This window comes from Gallinula chloropus, assembly GCF_964237585.1.
Source record: "Gallinula chloropus genome assembly, chromosome: 9".
NCBI classification, from domain to species: domain Eukaryota; kingdom Metazoa; phylum Chordata; class Aves; order Gruiformes; family Rallidae; genus Gallinula; species Gallinula chloropus.
The window spans coordinates 5,658,944-5,678,609 of NC_140094.1; the positions used below are offsets into that span (position 1 = coordinate 5,658,944).

Here is a 19,666-nt window from a genome sequence, read left to right on the forward strand (position 1 = left end):
CTCCCAGTATCAAGACCCTGCATTTCTTTTCCTCCAGCCTGCAGCAGCTGCAAAGACCTGATGAAATCTGGTAAGCGACCAGCTTCATGCCAGGAAACCAGTCCTTCCCCTTCCCTCAGGGCCAGCAGCAAGTTAAACACACAGAAGGTGGCAGCTCCCTAGGAAAAACCTGCCTTTGACCACTGCACTCCCATTTCAGACGAGTAAATTTACTCACAGCAGGTAGCTGCCCCTGTAGCTATGTGCACAGGCAGGGCTGAAGCATTTCTCCATGCAGTTTGGGTAGCTTAGATATTCATTTCCAAGACACTGAATTTTGAAGGTAGCGGTGAAGACCAGCATTGCAGCACATGCGAGGCCTTGCTGCTGCTCTCCCATGTTAGCTCAGGGATTTAACTCAACCAAATCATTTTGTTTGCCATCAGGATTACTTACATCTAGAAAATTTTAGCAAGTGAATTAAGAGCAGGGGTCCTGGTAGATGACAGGGTGGCCATGAGCCAGCAAGGTGCCCCAGGCACTAAGAGAGCCAATGGGATCCTGGAGGGCATCGGGAGGAGTGTGGCCAGCAGGTCACAGGAGGGGATCCTCCCCCTCTGCTCTGCCCTGGTCAGGCCCCACCTGGAGTGTTGTGTCCAGTGCTGGGATCCCTGGGATAAAAAGGACAGGGATCTCCTGGAGAGAGTCCAGAGGAGGCTACAGAGATGATGAAGGGCCTGAAGCATCTCCCCTGTGAGGAAAGGCTGAGTGAGCTGGGGCTGTTCAGCCTGGAGAAAAGACGACTGAGGGGGGACCTTATTAATGTTTATCAATATCTGAAGTGTGGGATGCAGGGGGAAATGGGCAGCCCCTTTTCAGTGGCCTGTGGAGACAGGACAAGGGGCAATGGCTGCAAGTTGGAGCATAGGAAGTTCCACACCAACATGGGGAAGAACTTTTCCCCAGTGAGGGTGAGGGAGCCCTGGGACAGGCTGCCCAGGGGGTGTGGAGTCTCCTTCTCTGGAGAGATTCCAGCCCCGTCTGGACACCGACCTGTGCAATATGAGCTGGGGAGCTGCTTTGGCAGGGGGTTGGACCCAATGAGCTCTCAAGGTCCCTTCCAACCACTATCATCCTATGATTAGAGGCACTATTTGTTTATTAAATAGTCACAGATAAATATTAACTCCACAAAAGGTTTCTGAGCCTTCAGATCATCCCTCTACATGCAGCACCATGAGCGCAGGGCACCCTCTGGATGAAAAGAGCAGGCAAACACCTGGGTGTGATGTTTACAAAGAAAATAGACACACTGTGATGCAACTTTTAACACCCGCATCTGTGGTCAGCTAAACACTCAGGGAAATACCTGAGGTATTTCTAATGGTGAGCTGGTGTTAAGGGTGCGTATCCACATCAGGAACTTGACTTGACCACTCTTTTTACAAGATCTCTGCAAAAATCTCCTCTTTTGAGCGATGGTACCCACTGCTGCTAGAGCAGATCGTACGGAGCAAGCGGCCAGCAACTGCTTTTCACCTGGTGGTATCTAGAAGGGATCAGTAACTAACTCAGACCACCGCTTGCCTCCCTGGCTTGCAGTAGTTTCCTAATAACAGATTAAAAAAATAAGTGTTTTGGCATGGGGTGCTTGCTGGGGCTAAAGGCTAGTGAGGATAAAGGTAACTCAAACAAGATGGATGTCAGTCCTTCACCAATTTAAACAGCTCCAAAGCACACAGGCACAAACATTCTGGCACAAGAGCCACAGCTTGGATTATTTGGTTTCCATGTCAGAAGTGCCGCTTCAACAGGAGAAGCAAACAAGGAGCTGAGAGACTCAGCCAGGGCTGGGCAGAAGAAAATACAGGAGGAAAAAAATATAAACCTGAGGAAAAAGAAGGTCAAGTTTCACCTTTTTAACTCTGCTGCACTCAGTTCTCACAGTATTCGCTCTGCTCTTTGGAATGGCCACTTGTAAAGCTCAGGAGCATTGAGGAGGAACAGGAGATTGGGTACTCCTCCTTCCCCGTGCTCTTAGCTTTTAATGCAGTGGCTTTTCTTGCTGTGCCCAAATGCTCTGTGTCATTTCCACACCTGTCTGCACATACGTGTCTCTCAGTCCCACTGTCCCCAGAAGACACGGATATCCTGGCACACACACCATTGGGATGCATACTGCAGAGTAAAGTCCAACACCGCTCCTTACGCAAACATGCCAAGGGCCCAGTCAAAAGGCTGTTCCAAGCTCCTCTGATGGACAAGAGCCATTCCCAACTCCTATTACCACACCTTTTTTCCCTACTTGTTCAAGCATCAGCACAGGCCATCTGCTCCAGCAGCTCTCCCTTTGCCCTTCCTGTGTCTTCCACCGAAGGATGCAGGGGTAGGAGCTGCAGCACCATTTCTGACACAGTAGAAAAGCTTCTCAGGACATTTCTCCACTCGCTTGCCCCAGTGAATCTTCTCAAAGGCTGGTTTCCATTTCCAGTCATCCTCCTTGAACCCAAGGAGGCCAAAACAAATGCAATCCTGGTTAAGATTCCACCTCCATCTCATACAATGTCACCTACGGCACTGCTACAGATCTAATGCATCCCCAACATCTACCTCTCTCCAGAGCTCCTTTTCCATCTCTCTATTGATGAGACTTCTCATCACACTTCGTAGTGCCTTCATTGCTAAGATGCTCACAGAAACCTGTTTTTCCTTTTGCCCCACCCCCCCCAACATCTGGATTTGCCTCCAGATTTGTGCCAAGATATTCATTAACATTAAAGTTTATCTCAAAATTAACTGATAGCTAACTTACTAACAGGTTCCATCTAGCCTGCTACTTCCCTTATGAGCAAAGTAACTCTACACACACCACACTAACAGGTGAACCCAGTGTATGCTGCATGTCATCTCTGCTGTGAAACATGGCAGAAAGCCCTTTTAATTCCCACCTTGCTTCCTGCCCAACTCCAAGGTTTTCAGTTTTCTTCAAGCCATCCCTCGACTCCTTGCTTCTTGGCAGCTCACTCCTTTTCCTTTCAGTGAGGAGCATGACACCTCTAAGCCTCAGAAACCCTTCATCCTCCTCTCCCTTTCCAAGCAGGCATTCAGTCAATTTCTGTCAAGTCCTTCTATCCTTTCTTCAACACGAACTCCAGACCAGTATCACATCTTTTTGACAGGGGTTCAACTTGGCAGCTTCTTTCTTTCCTCCTGCTGTTGGTAACTGCTAATCCCAGTCTCCTAAACATAATCAAATCCTTTCCAATGGACTACCAAAGTTCAAAAGCCGTTTCACTGAGAAAACCCCCAACACTTCTAGTACATGCTCTGGGATATTTACTTCAGCAAAAGGGTGTGAGTGTCAGAGAAGCAGGATACTCAGTAAATCTATCCCCACACCAAAATCCCTGCCATACACCATCTTTCACCTGCTAGGCCTCTCTGCTGAGTAGTGTTAAGTAGTTCCTTGCCCACAGGAAAGCAGAGGAAAGGCACCTACAGAGAGAAGTCAGGTCCCGAATGAAAGTGGAAGAGGCAGTCTGGGCTATCAGCCAGGTCACCGGGACCGGCCCAGCATCTGTCCTCTGCTCAGAGGGACAGTGGACTTGTAGCCACCAAGATAAACACCTACAAAGGACTGCAATACCTCTGACTGTATACATCATCCCTTTGATTTCACAATAAACTACTTTAAAAAAAATAAAACTAAAAACAAGCAGGGGAAAGCACATAGAGCTGGAGAGCTGCATCTCAGTCTCTTCTTCAGAAGCGGGCTCATCCCCAAGTTCTCAGAAGGGATGGATACTTTCAGCCATGGTCAAACAGGAAGGTAATTCCTTCCCTGAATGCTGAGGTTACCTGGTCAATGTGCACTCTCGGCTCTCCTGTCTATTAACCAAGCTTGGGAGACCAAGAGAAACACGTAATTAAATCACTTTAACCTCCAAAACACATGCTGCAGGTCAGAGGCTGAACTTGAGTACTTCCTCCAGTACCCACTTCCATCCTGCAATCCAATCCACTCCAAAACACCCATTTTTCCTTGGAAACACAGTTGTATTTCACCAGCGGATAGAGCAGTTTTCCAATTGCAGCTATTACATCATTGTACGTGGAATAAATCCCTGTAATATCTGCCCTCGTAATAACACCCACAATTACTCCATGACAAAGCTGACACAGGACAACAACAACAACAACCACCTGCTTAATAAAAACACCCATAATACCAAACAGCAACAGAGGTTTTTCATGGTTTCAACATGGAAATTTCCACCTCACAAGCTCAGACCGCGTCAAACTGAACACTTCACAACAACAAAACCCAACAAAACAACCCAAACAACCCCAAAGAGCCACGTGGTTTATCTGCTTTACTACAGGCAACGTTTGATACCACTGCCTGCGGGGTCATGCTGACTCACCATGAGCTAAGGTAACACAGATGTCATTAAGCAACTGAGCTTGAGCTCTGACTCTGTTCGGAATTAAGCCCCAAAAATCACATCCAAACGTGATTTCCTCACACACATGCAACCCACCCAGACCACATGCAGCAAAAGGAGTTTCCTAGGAAGTTCGGGGGCTTTTTGGGCCAGGTACTGAGGCCATGGTAGAACAGAAGATTTGAAGTTTTTCCCCTTTAGAAGAAATAAGAGTTTAAATTGAACTTCTTGCCTGGTAAGAGCGTGCCTCTCCCCCTCACCATGAACACTCCCCAGTGGTTTTCAGCTCCTTTACACTAGCACAGTTCTGCAGTAAGTTCTGCTGGACACACAGTCAAATGAGTCTCAAAAGCCACCTCCCTCCTGGAAGAATAACCAAGCCTGAACTTGGGACTTAATCAGTTTATGTTTGGCTAAACAAGAACCACCTCGATTTCCTCAAAAGACGTGATGTGTAATCAGCTCACAGTGTCATTTCCAGCCCCTATCACCTGTTGTAGAACCGATTTGTTTTCATCCTGGCTATTGAAACAACTACCTGCTTCCCAACTCTTGCCTTCACCTATCACCACAGTGATGACAAAACCCATCTTGAACCCTAAGACCAGCTCTCAGCCTCCTGTTCCTGGTTTCACACAACTACAGGCCAGCAGAGTGCTGGCAAGGGGCTTCGTGGGAGCTCTCTGCCAAAGAAGCGACAGAAAGCAGCACCAGGTACTTGAGAGAAAAAGGCTTTGTGTTTTCTAAACACAACCAGCACTCAGAACTGTGTGACTAGTATGCAACAGGTCTGCATAAGCAAGGGTCAGGCTGACATTACTCACGGGGTAATCCTATAGAATTAAGATAAGTATTTTAATGAGTATGTACCAAGAGTAAATGTTTACCTGTGGACTTCGTAAATATTTACATGTACTTAAAGCATTCTGGTTGGGAACACTAAGAGCCTTAACACTGATACTTCACACAGAAAACAGCTGACCACCACCTGCCCTTTGAGAAGAACACCCTACCATGCCAACTAATTTTTTTAATTAAATTGATAGCAGCCTTAAACAAGCTTTTGGGTAGTGGGGGGAACCCTACAGAATCAAGGGATGACATCTCAGTGTACTACCATAGAGGTCTCCAACGTGAAGGAGGTAGCCAGGGAGCCTGGACTTCAGCCTGACCAAAAAAAACAGCACAAGAGGAATGAAATGCAAAGAGAGAATAGACACGTTACAGAAGAGGAACTGTATCAGAATGGTTGGTAGTTGTAGCCAGAGTTAAATAGCCTCAATGTTACTATATTTGTCACACAAAGCTTCCCTACTTCCAATGTTAGCTCAAAGAGGTCCATCTCAGGAAAATAAAAGATAGAAAGCTTTGAAAAACACAATTTCAGGGAGGAGGAAGATCTAGGCCAAAGAAAACATAAAAGACACCTGAGTGTCATCACTAACTGAAAGTGTCACACAAAGGGGGCTAAAGGTAGCCTACATCCATTATCCCAGGAGAGTGGGAAGATTGAAGCTCCAGAACTACCTCCTAACAGGTTGAACACACGTTGCTCCTCCACACTGACTCCCTGGGTGAGAGAGCACCCAACAAGCCAGCCTCAGCCCCCAGCATAGACTAACTATGGGCTGTTATTGGTCAGTCCAACAGTTGTTTCTGCACATGGCTTTACAGATTGCAATGCATCCCACTGCCTCATACCCTGAGCATCGGGGAAAGGAAATGGCAATGGAGAACAGGACACGCAGACAAAACTCTCAGGCACAGCGCACTTCTGCTTCACCCTTCACCCACCCAGGGTCTCAATCATTGTAAAGACCAGCTAAGACCCTAACAACCAGTAAGTCCCTGCATGGCTTTGCTGCTCCTCTGATCCAGACTAATGCTCCCCAGAGCTTCAGAGGAAACAAATTCTCTGGCTTTCCTCATGCGCTCTTCAACGGCAACACTGGTACCAGAAAAAAATATTAATTCAGTGAGTGGCTTACCACTGCAGCTGGAGCTGGCCTCCACCATGTCACTACTACACATTCCCCACACACCAGGAATCAGAGATGAGAAGCAACCACAAAACACTCCGCTCTGACGAGGAGGCAAAAGTCAAGCCATCACTGGCACACACGCTGAAGGAAACCCAGAGCTGAAAAGGTGAAGTCGAGGCAGATGCACTTTCCCAGTATCCTTCAGCCTTGGTTTCAGCAAGACCAACAAATAAACATTTGGAACAGTGACACTCAAGAGCAACTCAATCTAAAGCTGATGCAGCTGCAAGCTAAAAGGAACCCCTTCCTGCTTGCTTCTTCCCTGAGCCCATGAAAATCCTGGCCCTGTACACAAGTGAAACAGAAGGCCCCCCACTCCTCCAAGGCTCCATACCTTCTCTGAAGCCTAACAGGCATCACTAGCATTCAACCAAGTCACCAGTCTTTGCTGCTAAAGGGGAGACATTCAGAGCTCACAGAAGAGATGCCCCTGCCACCTACTGTGCATTCATCCCGTCTCTCATTCATCCGGTAATAAACATCTCTTGGAGGGCAGAGGAAAAACGTGGCTGTGCGCTAAGATGGCTCCTTACCTCTCCATCAGCTTCTCTTTATCCCAGTTGAAATGGCTAAGCAGTATTCGAGTAATAGTCGCTGGATTCTAGAGAGAGAACAAAACAAAAAGACAAGTGATAAATAATTGAGCAGTTGCTTGGCTGGGCTGGTAGGAGAGCACCGAGCAGAGGTTTGAATAAGCAAACGGAGGAAGAGGTGTCTGGTAACGTGTGCCGTCTGCACAGATTACCTTAAGTAACACACACCAGGGAACACTTTGTCCTGACAGATAGAAAAATTGGGAAAAAAAACCCTCTATAAAGCCAAAGGGTGATATAAATCAAGATTATAGTTGAAGACTTAAGGAACAGGATGTTTACTGCTGTAGCAGCCCCCCTGCCACGTGCCAGCATCTCCACACTCGCACGCTTGAATCTGGGGTGTTGGGCAGGCTCTGAGCCGGTTTTGTCACGAGCTCCATGCTATTTGAGGAACAAGAATATTCCTTGTTTGTCCCAGGCCAACCACCAAAATGCTGGGGCTGAAAAGACTCCCACAAACTATACAGCTGCCAGAGTACGATGATGGTGCTCTCTGAGGTACCCAAACATTCCCAGAGCACCCCACGATTCAAAAATTACTATGCATTTATACAACTGTGAGAACACAGCCAAAAATGGGACCAGAAATAAAAGCTGATTTTCACTCATACATGAATCCTGCTTCCAACCAAACCTCTATCATCAGCCAAGGGCTCAGTGAGATGAGCCGAGAAACATAACAAACATATGGTTACGCCCCAGAACAGCGTTTTACGTCCCTAAATCCAGCCCAGCTTGGTTTGAGGACCATTTACACGTACCAGAGGTGAGAGCGAACACCCGAGAGCGGCTACACATACTGTAGCAGGAGACTCCAAAATGGAAGTTTGCCTTGGGGCAAATTTTCAACGGACACTCCAAAGCTGTTGAAAAGTAGGACATCAACTAGCAACATGATTTTCTGAGCCCGCAGGCTACAGCTATAACTTCAAGCTGCCAAAAACCACCACTGCCACCCGAAGCAGTGATCCCACCCCATCCTTACCCTCAAGCCGCATGCTCACACACCCTGCACTTCCCACCCTACTCTAGCACAGCCATCTTACACTGCAAATGACTGGCTCAGGAAATGGGATTATTATTTCTTCTTCTTTTATTCCTTGAAGTTGGTGCTATTGAGTTGGTCTTTTTACTGAATCAGTGCCCCAGTCCGTTTGATTGGCTGACCACACTGACAGCTGCACTAGCAGAAGGGGACAAGTGGGACAGCATCTTTCAGCAGCAACACCAACAAAACATTCACCAAAACAAAGCCCGAGGGTCAAAATCTAAACAGAAAGAACTAGTCTTGTGGATTTTATATATATAAAGTGGTACTCCTCTCCCTCTGCAGAGTTTCTTACTTATATTAATGGCAGCACAGCTTGTTTAAAGGCCAAATTAAGATCTTGACACACACACACACACACACACACACACGCTCTTACAAAGCCCCCATGAACAAAAGCAGCTTTCCAAAGGTTAGACCAGATCCCGGATCCATTCCCTGTGGAGCCTCTGAACAACCTCCCAGCTGATACAGTCCCGGTGCCTAATTGCAATGACACAGAGGCACTTGGCTGGCAGCCGTGTGCAAGTGGCCATGAAACTGCGAGGCAGCACCCTGACCTTCAGCCGCAACCAACTGCTAAGGGGGGGACCCCATTTTCAGGCAGATTTACCCCATTACCTCGCAGCAACAGCACAGTTCTGGGACAAGCTGAACCAGCTCATCACTCCAATGGAGTTATTCTCCCATCTATTTGTAGCTCTCAGCCAAGCAGCAAGCTGATACACCTTGCTGTGTGAATGCAATAAAATAGACATATGCAGGAAAAAAGCTCAAACCACCTTATTTCTTATGGCATCCACGACATCTTGTTCTATAATACTACTCATAGTATGGAGCAGTACCTGAAGGAGCTCTTAATAGACTCACTTATACACGCACAATCTCTAGAGCAAATTAACCACAGGGGAAAATATACCTTAGTACACAACCCGATCCTATCTCTAGATGATCTTGGTTACAATACCAGCTCCTACAGCCAGCACAACTTTTATTTTTAAATAAAATTAAGTTTTCATGGCCAAGTCTTGCCTCAAACCAGGAAACCTCCAGCAATCCCAACAGATACCACACACAGGTTTCTCTGTGTAATCATTCCAGCACTCTCACACCTATAAAGCCCATTATTTCAGCCTCTGCTTTGCTCCAGAGTTACATACAAGCAAGTTTCAGGTAGTAAAGTGTGCAGCAATTCTCAGACATGAAGATCTCTGAGATCTGCCAAAAGGGATGCACAGAGAACAAATATTTTCTTAAACTTCTCAAGCAACAGTGCGAAGACTCCAGTTCTACTTTCTGCTACAGCAGCCCACTTGGCCACCACATTAAGGTTTCTGGGAATACCTACTAATCCCTTAATAGGCTACAGGACACAGAGGTAGTGGCCTTTTCTTTCTGAAGACAACAGCCAGGTTCTCTCAGCACTACAGAAGTTATGCCATAACAGTAAGGGTTTCCAGTGGTCTCCAGTAATTAGCAAGTGCCACATGGCAAAGCCAACAAACACTGCTTCCTAAAACACAAGTGCCCATGAAGAACAAGAGGTTCTTCTTTCCTTTGTGGCTTTTTCCCACTTTCCCAAGGGGCACTGCAGCTTTCCAAGGAAGGTTTCGCTAATCGGATCCCCCCTCCCACCACCCAAGTATCCCAGTATGCCAAAAAGCTGTTTTCCCACCACGAAAGCAGAACAGGGTGTTATTTAGGATTATACTTCTATAGGACCTGAGCCTGCATTACGCAGGGAGGACTGAAGGTGGGGAGGGAGGCAGCGCTAAGAGGCTTGTTTGCATCCTGTAAAGCACAGTTAAACACAGAGGTAAAAACCCCTGGCATTAAGGCCTGTTCTAATTTAAGGCAAAGCACCGTGCAGCAGCCTCTCCGCATTCATTTCCTGTGCACACACTTACCTGGCCATTATTTATGAGCAGTTCCCCAGGAGTAAATCACAGTCTGTCACAACGAGAGAGGTTCACTGCTGCAGAGCAGCAACAGCCCACGACTCGGACATACCGAGTTAAACCACCCAAATAAGCTGATGTTTGAAGCCCCGTTTTGACAGAGGTTCTGCTGCAGCCCCCATCAACCCTGCTGTACCTCAGCAGTCGCATGGGACACTTGCTCTGCCCAGGGCTGCAAATATTAACAGTATATTGGTATATAACTGGTATATTGGGATTTTCTTTCCAGGAGGATGGGCATCTCCTGTGGCACACTGGATTGCCCTCTGCGACTCCTGCACCAGGGAGATTAGTTACAAACAGGCTACGAGGCTGCTCAGACAGGATTACTGCTCGGGATAGAAGCTGTGCCAGGGAGAAACCTGCTTTTACAGTGGGGATTTTCTGTTTACAGAGGAGAACTGCAGGAAGTGACACAGCCAGGAAGAGCCGGGGAGCCAGGGTGGGGGAAAGTGTACGCGTTCAAACTCTGCTTTTCCCTCCAAACGTGGTGGGATGAAAGCTGAAACACTGGATCACATTCACAATGGCCAGCTCTTCAATTTCACATGGAGAAGCCAAGGAAGACTGCCTGGAGCTCAGGGCAGCCAGCCTGTTGATACCCAGGTGGGAACACAGCCATTTTGTGGGAATTCTTGGGGCACCCTGAAAGATGCCATCACAACTTTCCCTCACTAAGGACAAATTCAACATCAAGCTCTGCCCAGGGAGAAACACAGCCAGTCCTGCAGCAGTGATTTAGTTTCACTTTTTTCTTATGGCTAACCAAGCAAACAAGTCCAAAATGTGTTTCAAACAGATCCCACTTCACCAGAGGTATTTATTTACACTGCCTGTCCTTCCCTTGCCATGCTCGGGAGGTACAGGGATGCAAAATCCAGCAACAGTCTGGACTTGTCCAAAGCAACATTATTATGTTTTCATAGAATCCCAGGATGCTTTGGGCTGGAAGGGACCTCAAAGCCCACCTAGTTCCAGCCCCCTGCCATAGGCAGGGACACCCTCACTAGACGTGGCTGCCCAAAGCCCCATCTAACCCAGCCTTGAACACCTCCAGGGATCCAGGGGCTTCCCCAGCCTCTCTGGGCACCCTGTGACAGGGCCTCACCACCCTCACAGTAAAGAATTTCTTCCTAATGTCTAATCCAAACCTGTCCCCTTTCACCTTGAAGCCATGGCCCCTTGTCCTGTCCCTGCACTCCCTGGTGACCAGCCCCTCTCCCACTTGCCTGTAGGACCCCTTCAAGTATTGGTAGGCTGCAATTAGGTCTCCCCACAGCCCTCTCCTCTACAGGCTGCACAAGCCCAACTCTCTCAGCCTGGCTTCGTAGAAGTGCTCCAGTCTCACTGTCCACCAGTGGACTCACTCCAACAGCTCCACATATTTCCTGTCCTGGGGACCCAGCGCTGGACTCAGCACTGCAGGTTGGGTCTCAGCAGAGCAGAGGGGCAGAATCCCCTCCCTCGACCTGCTGGCCACGCTGTTCTTGATGCGGCCCAGGACACAGTTGGCCTTCTGAGCTGTCAGCACACCCTTCCAGCTCACATTGAGCTTGTCATCGATCAGCAGCCCCAAGTCCTCCTCCTCAGGGCTGCTCCCCATCCATTCTCCGCCCAGCCTGGAGCTGTGCTTGGGATTGTCCCAACCCACAGGCAGAACCTTGCACTTGGTCTTGTTGAACTTCACACAGTTTGCATGGGCCCATCTCCAGCCTGTCAAGATCCCTCTGGATGCCATCCCTTTCCTTCAGCATGTTGACCTTATCACGCCACTTGGTGTCATTGCCCAACTTGCCCAGGGTACATTCAAACCCACTGCCATGTCACCAACAATATTGAACAGTGCCAGTCCCAGTACCGACCCCTGAGGAACACTGCTCGTCACAGACCTCCACTTGGACTAGAACTCCTTAACTGAACCGAAAGTTTGGTCGCTAATATCAAAACAAGGAAGTACGAATCGGAAGGATGACCCTCTGTGCACTTTAAGGCAGAAATTAATTCTAAACTAAAGCTAATTAGGACACTGCCTTAAATAGGCATGTCCAACCTGCTGATCGACAGCTTGCAGTCCTTGGTCCATTCATGTCTGCATCCATCAGGATGAGCTGTGTTGTGAATTCTTGCAGTTATTCACTAAGATAAGGGTATTTCAGGGTTTAATTTCTCATCACATGCTGGGAGCATGCTCCTGCTTCAATTTCAGCCCTTGCTACAGATCCAAGAACAACTTACACTCAATTCTCCAGCAAAATCCTTCCCCACTTGCTTGGGACCAGGTATATACATTCTTCATTTTGCTCATTCCCATTGCACAGCTGGTTTTATTTTCTAAACACAGCAGCTTTTGCATTTCAACAGTCTTCATCCCAACTGCAGCACCTGTATCCCAGTACCAGAGGTTCTCTCAGCCTCAGTACAGCAACATGACTTTGATACCCCTTCCAGTTTCGTTTTCTACATGATTGCTTTTGCAGAAACATTGGCTTTTCCCAAGCCTCAGACATCTGCACATCACATTTGATGCTAGCAAGGAAAAGAGCAACCTCACCACAAGAAGATTTCTTGTTAAATTAAAAAGAGATTCTGCCCCTTGGCTTCAGCTGTAAGTCTCACTGATGATCTGAAGACAGGCATCATCGGATGCACTGCCTATTTTTCTCCATCACTCTCCAGATGACTTTAGCTCATGGAAGTGTTAAACTTGAAGGCCTCAACTGCATTAAGTGTCACCACCGAGGAAGAGCCTAAACCCCCCATGAGCCTTCAATTATTTCAAAAACCCAAGAGGCTTGCATGCCAGCGCTCCTTTCTGAAGGTAAATGGCTCCTTCCCCACCCATGACACAGAACAAGGGCAACCAACACAACAGACCAGACACAAAGTGGAAATCAGCCCAAAATTCTGGTATAACTAGGTCATCTGCTCTGGTTTAGCACCGCTGCTCTCGGTTTGCATCTCTCCCAGCCCTGCGCAGGTAACCCTAGACACCACCACACACAGAACATGCTTTAGATAAGCTTTTAGCCTGAATCACATTACAGGATGACCGTCACCATAAGGTCTGCACTGTCTTGCGAGCAAGCTGGGCAACCTTGGCTTGGGAAGATCTGCTCACAGTTATTCTTCCAGGAGACAGTCACAGGAAGTTCTACAAGCGCAAAAACTCATTTTCAGCAGCTTAATACAATTCCCAGGAAGCAAAAGATGAGATTCAAGTGTTGAGTACTTCCAAGGCCATGATCTCCCAAAGAGGGTATCTTCAAACTTGCTTTAAACACCACCCACTGAGCACTCTGAGAAGCTGCTGGAAAATTTTCATGTAATCGAATATTCCCTGGCTCGATTGCAGCCAGAACACAGGAGGGCTCTTGAGAAGATGAGGACAACAGCTAAACAGATCCACCTGCCACCGCCCCTCCATCCTCTCCTCCTCTGCCACCCTGAGAACTACACCAAGGTATCTTTCTGACATCAGGGCCAGCCCAACACGCAATTCCCAGATACTTCTCATCTTCCCAATGCCTCTTTTGAGCAAGAAAATCAGTTTCAGTTCAAGCTCCATGCACCCACTGATGGTATGGTCTTAGCATCCTACGGCCCTCACTGAGGCCCCAGTTAAATGGCTTTTTTGACTTGTTCAGCTTTGAGTCACCCCAAAATTTACCTGTTTCATGCTCCCAGCACTTCCAAACAACTCTGCATGAAGCCAGGCTACTTCCCTGTGACACTGCCAATCACCACCACCCGCTGCTGGCACCTACCGCTTCAGCGTAACTTACCGATAAGTTATGTCTGTCACCTCCTCAGCTTCCTACACCTTTCCTCACCTCATTAGCTTCCCTTCACACATCATCTCTTAATTTTGAAAAGGAAGTTTTACGTAACACCTGAAGCAGTACCGTCAGCAGCTCGGTGTCACTGTCTCCGCGGTACCTTACCTGCACCGCATGGTTGTTTCTAGCTCCAAGGAACACTGGCTTTTTTTTTTTTTAGTAGGGGAAAATAATAAAAAGCAACTTTGGAGAACACTGTGACTCTGGTTAATTGGTTCAAGACACAGAAAGGAAGCAGTCAGCTGCTTCACATTTTCTCTGAGCCTTTTGGAAAGTTTTCAGGTTAATGATAGATTCAGTGTCTAACGAAGGGGTTTTAAATCATAAAGAAAAAAATAGTCAAGCAAAGATTGTGAGATGAACTAGCATGTTTGGAAATGCTAAAGATGAATTCACCCTGTAATAACTGAAGATGGGATGGATTTGCCATGCTGCTCTCGGGTGACTGCAGAAGCTCCACCACCAACTCAACACAAATTAATAACTGTATTTGACCAGTAAACACCAGTAGAAATATTTCCCAGTATTTCAAACACACTTGCTTCCATACCAGGAGATCTACAGTTTGAAGACAGGATACAGCGAGACCCTAACCCTTCATTTCAGACCTTTTAAGCCTAACCTATATTTAATTCCCTCCTCCTGGTGTCTCCCACCACAAGAAATCCCAACCTATGACTAAATGCTCAGCAAACCTGCGTAAGCCTCATGAGCAACAGCTGTAGTTTCCAGAGTTGCCATGCTGAGCGAGAACTGGGGTGGGAGCACACGGGTACCAGAATACGCTTCAGAATGGGTTTGTTCAACCCATTGCCTCCCACTCATGAATTTGCAAAAAAACTTGCCTTAGAAGAGTAGGAGAGGGTGATGGCATCATTTCCATATAATTCTCCCTGTTTACTATTTCAACAGCTCTTTAATCTCTCTCCACTGTGGAGGAAGAAAAGACCATGCAGCACAGCAGGTAGGCTGTGAATGGGGTGGTATGAAAAGCCCCATGCATCACCCAAAAGAGTTTTGGCTGTTCTGAACATAGAGAACCTGCAGGTTCACCCAGGTGGAGGCCAGGTCCCTGGTAATCATCCTTTCTCCCATCACACCAAACTCCATCAAACAGGAAGACTGTGGTCCAGAGAAAGCCAACAAGCATCCCCAATTGGTTCAATTCTTGTCTCAAACCAACATGACAACTCAGCAGTACGGGGCTCAAAGAACAAAGAAGAAGAGGTTGAAGAGGAACATGAAAGCACTCTTGTTCAGCCTCATTTCTTTCTGTAGACAAAGGCAAAGGAGTTTCGTGACCAGGTGATACGTACCAAAACCCATCCCTCTGCTCAGCCAAAGAGCACAGGCTGATCCCAGCCAGGTAAGAAATCGCTTCCCTTCCACAAGGCTTTCAAGCAGCAGCTACTTGGATTATAACTTTGTTTAAAGTAGGGCAGTAACTAGGCAGGGCAATAAAAACATACTCCATCAGAGCCTCCCGTGAAGAAGCTGCACCTTATCACCCCCAGCCCAAAGAGGAGCAGCTCAGGAAGTATTTATTTTACCAGCAACACAAGCCCATGCAACTGCTGGCTCCTGGACACACTGCCACTGGCTCAGCAACAGGAACACAACTGTGTGCACAGCTACAAGAGAAGCAGATAGAGGAACTGACCTAGGTGAAGGGGGTCGCTGGTTTATTTTAACCCAGAGCAGGATCACCATGTGGCCAGACAGCTGAGCTGGCACAATTCCCACAGCAGGGACTCGCTTCTAAGAAATTTTGTTTGTGAAATCAGACTGCAGAGAGCCACATGTCAGATACAAAGTTGGGTTCCTCCCTTCAGACTCACCAAATCTTCACGTCCCAAAGACTTTAAAACATATTAAGGTACAATTTGAAGAGGTCCCAGACTTCTCCTCCATCGTCCCACCAGCAACTTGATCTTTCATCTTAGAAAAGGTCACCCAGAAAGATCTTTTCTCATGAAGATGAACAACAACGGTTTGTCCTACCTCTTCCAAAAAGCTTACTCCATTTGCAAGACAGACCTGAAGGCAGATGCCAGCTCAGGATCACAGCCCAGCTATCCAGCAGAGGATCTAGCTCTGTCTGGATCATCACTACAGCATCTATGTTCAGCTGGGCTACCAAACAGAAGATTTTGACTGTAAACTGTGTGAACATCACCAATCTCTAGAAATATATGTCCTCAACCCAAGACAGAAATATAAATTTAAAAAACCAAAAAAAGTGTTTTCAGTCAATGCTGGAAAGATTAAATGTGACACAGGTCAGGTCAGCAACCCATCAAATGGGCAAAAGGAATACATCCCAAAGCAGCAGGTTTGGGATTCAGGATAATGCTGTCTGCAGTGACTCAGTTTCTGAATGAGCCATGTGTTTCTGGGGAAGTACAGGCCTGCCAATGCAAGCCACAGGAACTGCTGTTTGGAGGCAGAAAGTAAAGGAATAAAGCTGAAAGAGGAACTCTACACTTGCTTTTTCCTTTAAACCTTTTTGTAGAAGTCTTGAGGTGCCTCAAAAATAATTTTTTAAAAAGCCTTCTCTGCTTATTTTTCTTCATTCAAAAACATACCAGTACATTAATTGCACTCTGTCACCACAGTCAGCATCAGACACGGCCAGGTCCACTCCCAGTGCTGTACCCACGTCACAGGCTCTGTGTGCCTGGTGAGGACCATGGCTGTTTTTTTTACACCAGGCAGAAAAACCACTGTCTGCTGGCTCCAGTTTCCTGTGGCTCATGCAATGTAAAAAAAAAAAAAAAAAACCAGGTTGAACTTGGCCAGTGCACTACTTAGCACTTACTGGTCAGCAGTAGCTGAGACTTCTCTGTGGATTTTGCATGCCCTTAGGGTAAAAGACCTTCAATTTTGCTGCTTTAAGCACGTTCAAAAGCATCATTTTGTCAAAAGGACCTGGATGGGCTGCAAGCCTTTGGAGCTCACTATTAGCAGGTCAGCAGAGGTATAAGAAGTTGTACTTGATCTTTGTAAGAAATCCAGACGGTGCCAGGTTGTGAGAATATGCTTTTCTGATGGTGCCTTTACAGAAAGCATCTTGCAGCACAATATACAGCAGAATGCCACGTGTTGTCCACAAAAAGGCCACAACACCCAACAATGTTATCATCCTTCATTTGTGAGGATCTGTGTAACAGAACAGCATCTGACCAAAAAACATCTACTCCACTTCAAGTTAAAAAAAGGCACCACACACCTAAATCCATCCTAGATGAGTATCCTGTAAGTATCCTCTTATGAAAGTAGTCCTTTGACTTCCACCACCGGGGGAAGGATAACTTGGAGAAATAACCATACCATGACATACTTGAAGGGGGGAAGAAATCAGGTGAACTGGGAGAGGATGAGACTTTTGTGACACACAATGTCACAGCAATACCAGGAAGGGCAAATTCCATGGAACTCGTGCTCTTGTTCCATAGGCCCTTTCCACGGCAGGTCTGTCTCTAAGCTCCAACGTGTGCCAAGAAAACACCTACTGGATCCTCTGGATTAAGTTTTACAAGTTATCTGGAAATCTCTCTCAAATCGCCCTTCGCATGGTCTCAAAGGTCCTTCCAGTTGACGACTGAAGAAAGACAGAGGAGAAATTTATCACGAAAAAAAGGTAATCCAAGCCAAACTGTACATCACCTCAAGACAGCTACCTTTGAGCAGATTCCTCAGAATCAGTTGTTTCCAGGATAACACCTGACAGAGCTGGAGCTCAAAGCGCACTGCCAGCACAAACACCAGTTCTTCTCACCCAGCAGTTATTGCTGTGCTTGATTACACAGCATTTTCCTCTTCCCAGAGCAAAGAGAGCAAAAGGACATGCTACCTCCTGGCAGCAGGAGTGAGAGCTCTGCGACTCACAGGGACCTGGAAGGAGGGAAATACTCACTACACAAACATCTTAAAATCAGGTGCCAGTGAAGGCTGGGCCCTGAATCCAGCCTTCCAGCTCACAGCATTATCATTCACGTTTTCTAACGAATCTACAGAGAGGGAGAGCTACAAGGCACAGTAACCTCTTCGATGAGCATGAGCAAGTAGCATCCACAAAAACTACTAAATTAAAGATCTACCACTAAAACTAAATGAAAGGCACCCCAATCCAAACCTTCTCTCATCACAATGGCCAGCTCAGCTCAAATACTCTGTCATCAGTGGCACACAACCGTGACCTCCCACAGAGACGACGAGATCACAAGAAGCACAGGCTTAGATGAAGAATTTTGGCCCATTGCACTTCACAGGAGAATTCGTGGTAGTTTAACTCTGGCTGGTGGCTTGGTGCCCCCCAAAGCCACTCTGCCACCCCCCTCCTCAGCTGGGTGGGGGACAGAAGATACAACAAAAGGCTCGTGGGTCAAAATAAGGGCAGGGAGAGATCACTCATGTCATTTGTTACCAAGCCAGAGTGGAGGAATGAGAAATAAACCCAAATCCTAACACCCCTCCCATCTTCACAGGCTCAGCTTCCCTGCCCATTTCTCCCTCCTTGGGATGGGGTTTGGGGTCAGTCCATCACACACTGTCTCTGCTGCTCCATCCTCCTCATGGTCCTCCCCTGCTCCAGCATGGGGTCCCATTCACAAGACACAGTCCTCCATGGACTTCTCCAACACAAATCCTTCCCATGGGCTTCAGCTCTTCACCAGCTGCCCCAGTGTGAGTTACTTCTATAGGGTGCAGACCTTCAAGTTCAGACCACTCCAGCCTGGACCCCTCCAGCATCACAAGTCCCTCTGGCAAACCTGCTCTGGCATGGGCCATCACCCTCCATGGGTTGCAGGGGTACAACCTGCTCCACCATGGTCTTTTCCATAGGCTGCAGGGAAATCTCTGCTCCAGCACATGGAGCACCTCCTGCTCCTCCTTCTGCTCTGACCCACCAGGCTGCCAAGTTTCTCACCTCTTCTGACTCCTCTCGCTGCCTGCAAAAACTGCAGTTTTGGGGTTGTTTTCCTTCTTAAATACGTTATTGCAGAAAAGCTGTCACCATCACTGATGGGCTTGGCCTTGGACAGCAGCAGGTCCATCCTGGAGCTGGTTGGCATTGGCTGTGGGACCTGAGGGAACCTTCTGGCAGCTTCTTGCAGAAGCCACCCTGCAGCTCCCACTGCTATCAAAGCTTTGGCCTGCAACCCCAAAACAGCATTAAGTAATTTTAATGAAGAAAAACAATTCTTAACATCCTTCCATCTTATCTTTCTCCTCCAGGCCTCAATTGGTGAGCATCCAAGCCCTAGATATCTCTTCACTTCCCTGCCCCTTAGTGCTTTTGATTTTGTCCCCTCCTAAAGGCAGTGCCCACTTTAATGACTCGTTCCCCTCTAGCATGCTTCCCTTGGATTGTTTTACCCCCTCCCCAAAGCAGCAACACACAATGTGGTACTTCAAGAAAGAAAAAACCCACCTCCCTTGGGCTGACTTCACCTCCCCACCACTGCACAAATGCCCTCAGCTTGTTTCCTGCTGTTGCACCTACCTGGGTCCAGGGAGCATTTGGGTGTGCCACACTGTATGATGGCCCAGCACTCACCATTCAGCAGAGATTTAACACATCCCCATCTGACAACCCAGCTCCACAACTCGATCCCAGTTCTTACTGGCACCTTCGCGCTTGCCAGCAGCAGCCCCTGCCCACAGACACGTCTTGCCAAACTGCAGTGCAATACAAACAGGAAGAGCTTAACTCTTCTGAAGTATTTACTGGCAAAGTAGCTTTTGTACACACCATGGCA

General features: G+C 47.4%; 1 protein-coding gene across 1 annotated transcript in view; it reads right to left on the reverse strand.

Moving 5' to 3' along the window:
* ARIH1 (ariadne RBR E3 ubiquitin protein ligase 1) overlaps positions 1-19,666 on the reverse strand; it is a 56,568-nt gene that overhangs the window by 25,192 nt on the left and 11,710 nt on the right. The window contains exon 2 of the mRNA XM_084268279.1: positions 7,000-7,067. Within this exon, the coding sequence (XP_084124405.1) occupies positions 7,000-7,067 (68 nt within the window). The remainder of the gene's footprint in view (positions 1-6,999; positions 7,068-19,666) is intronic.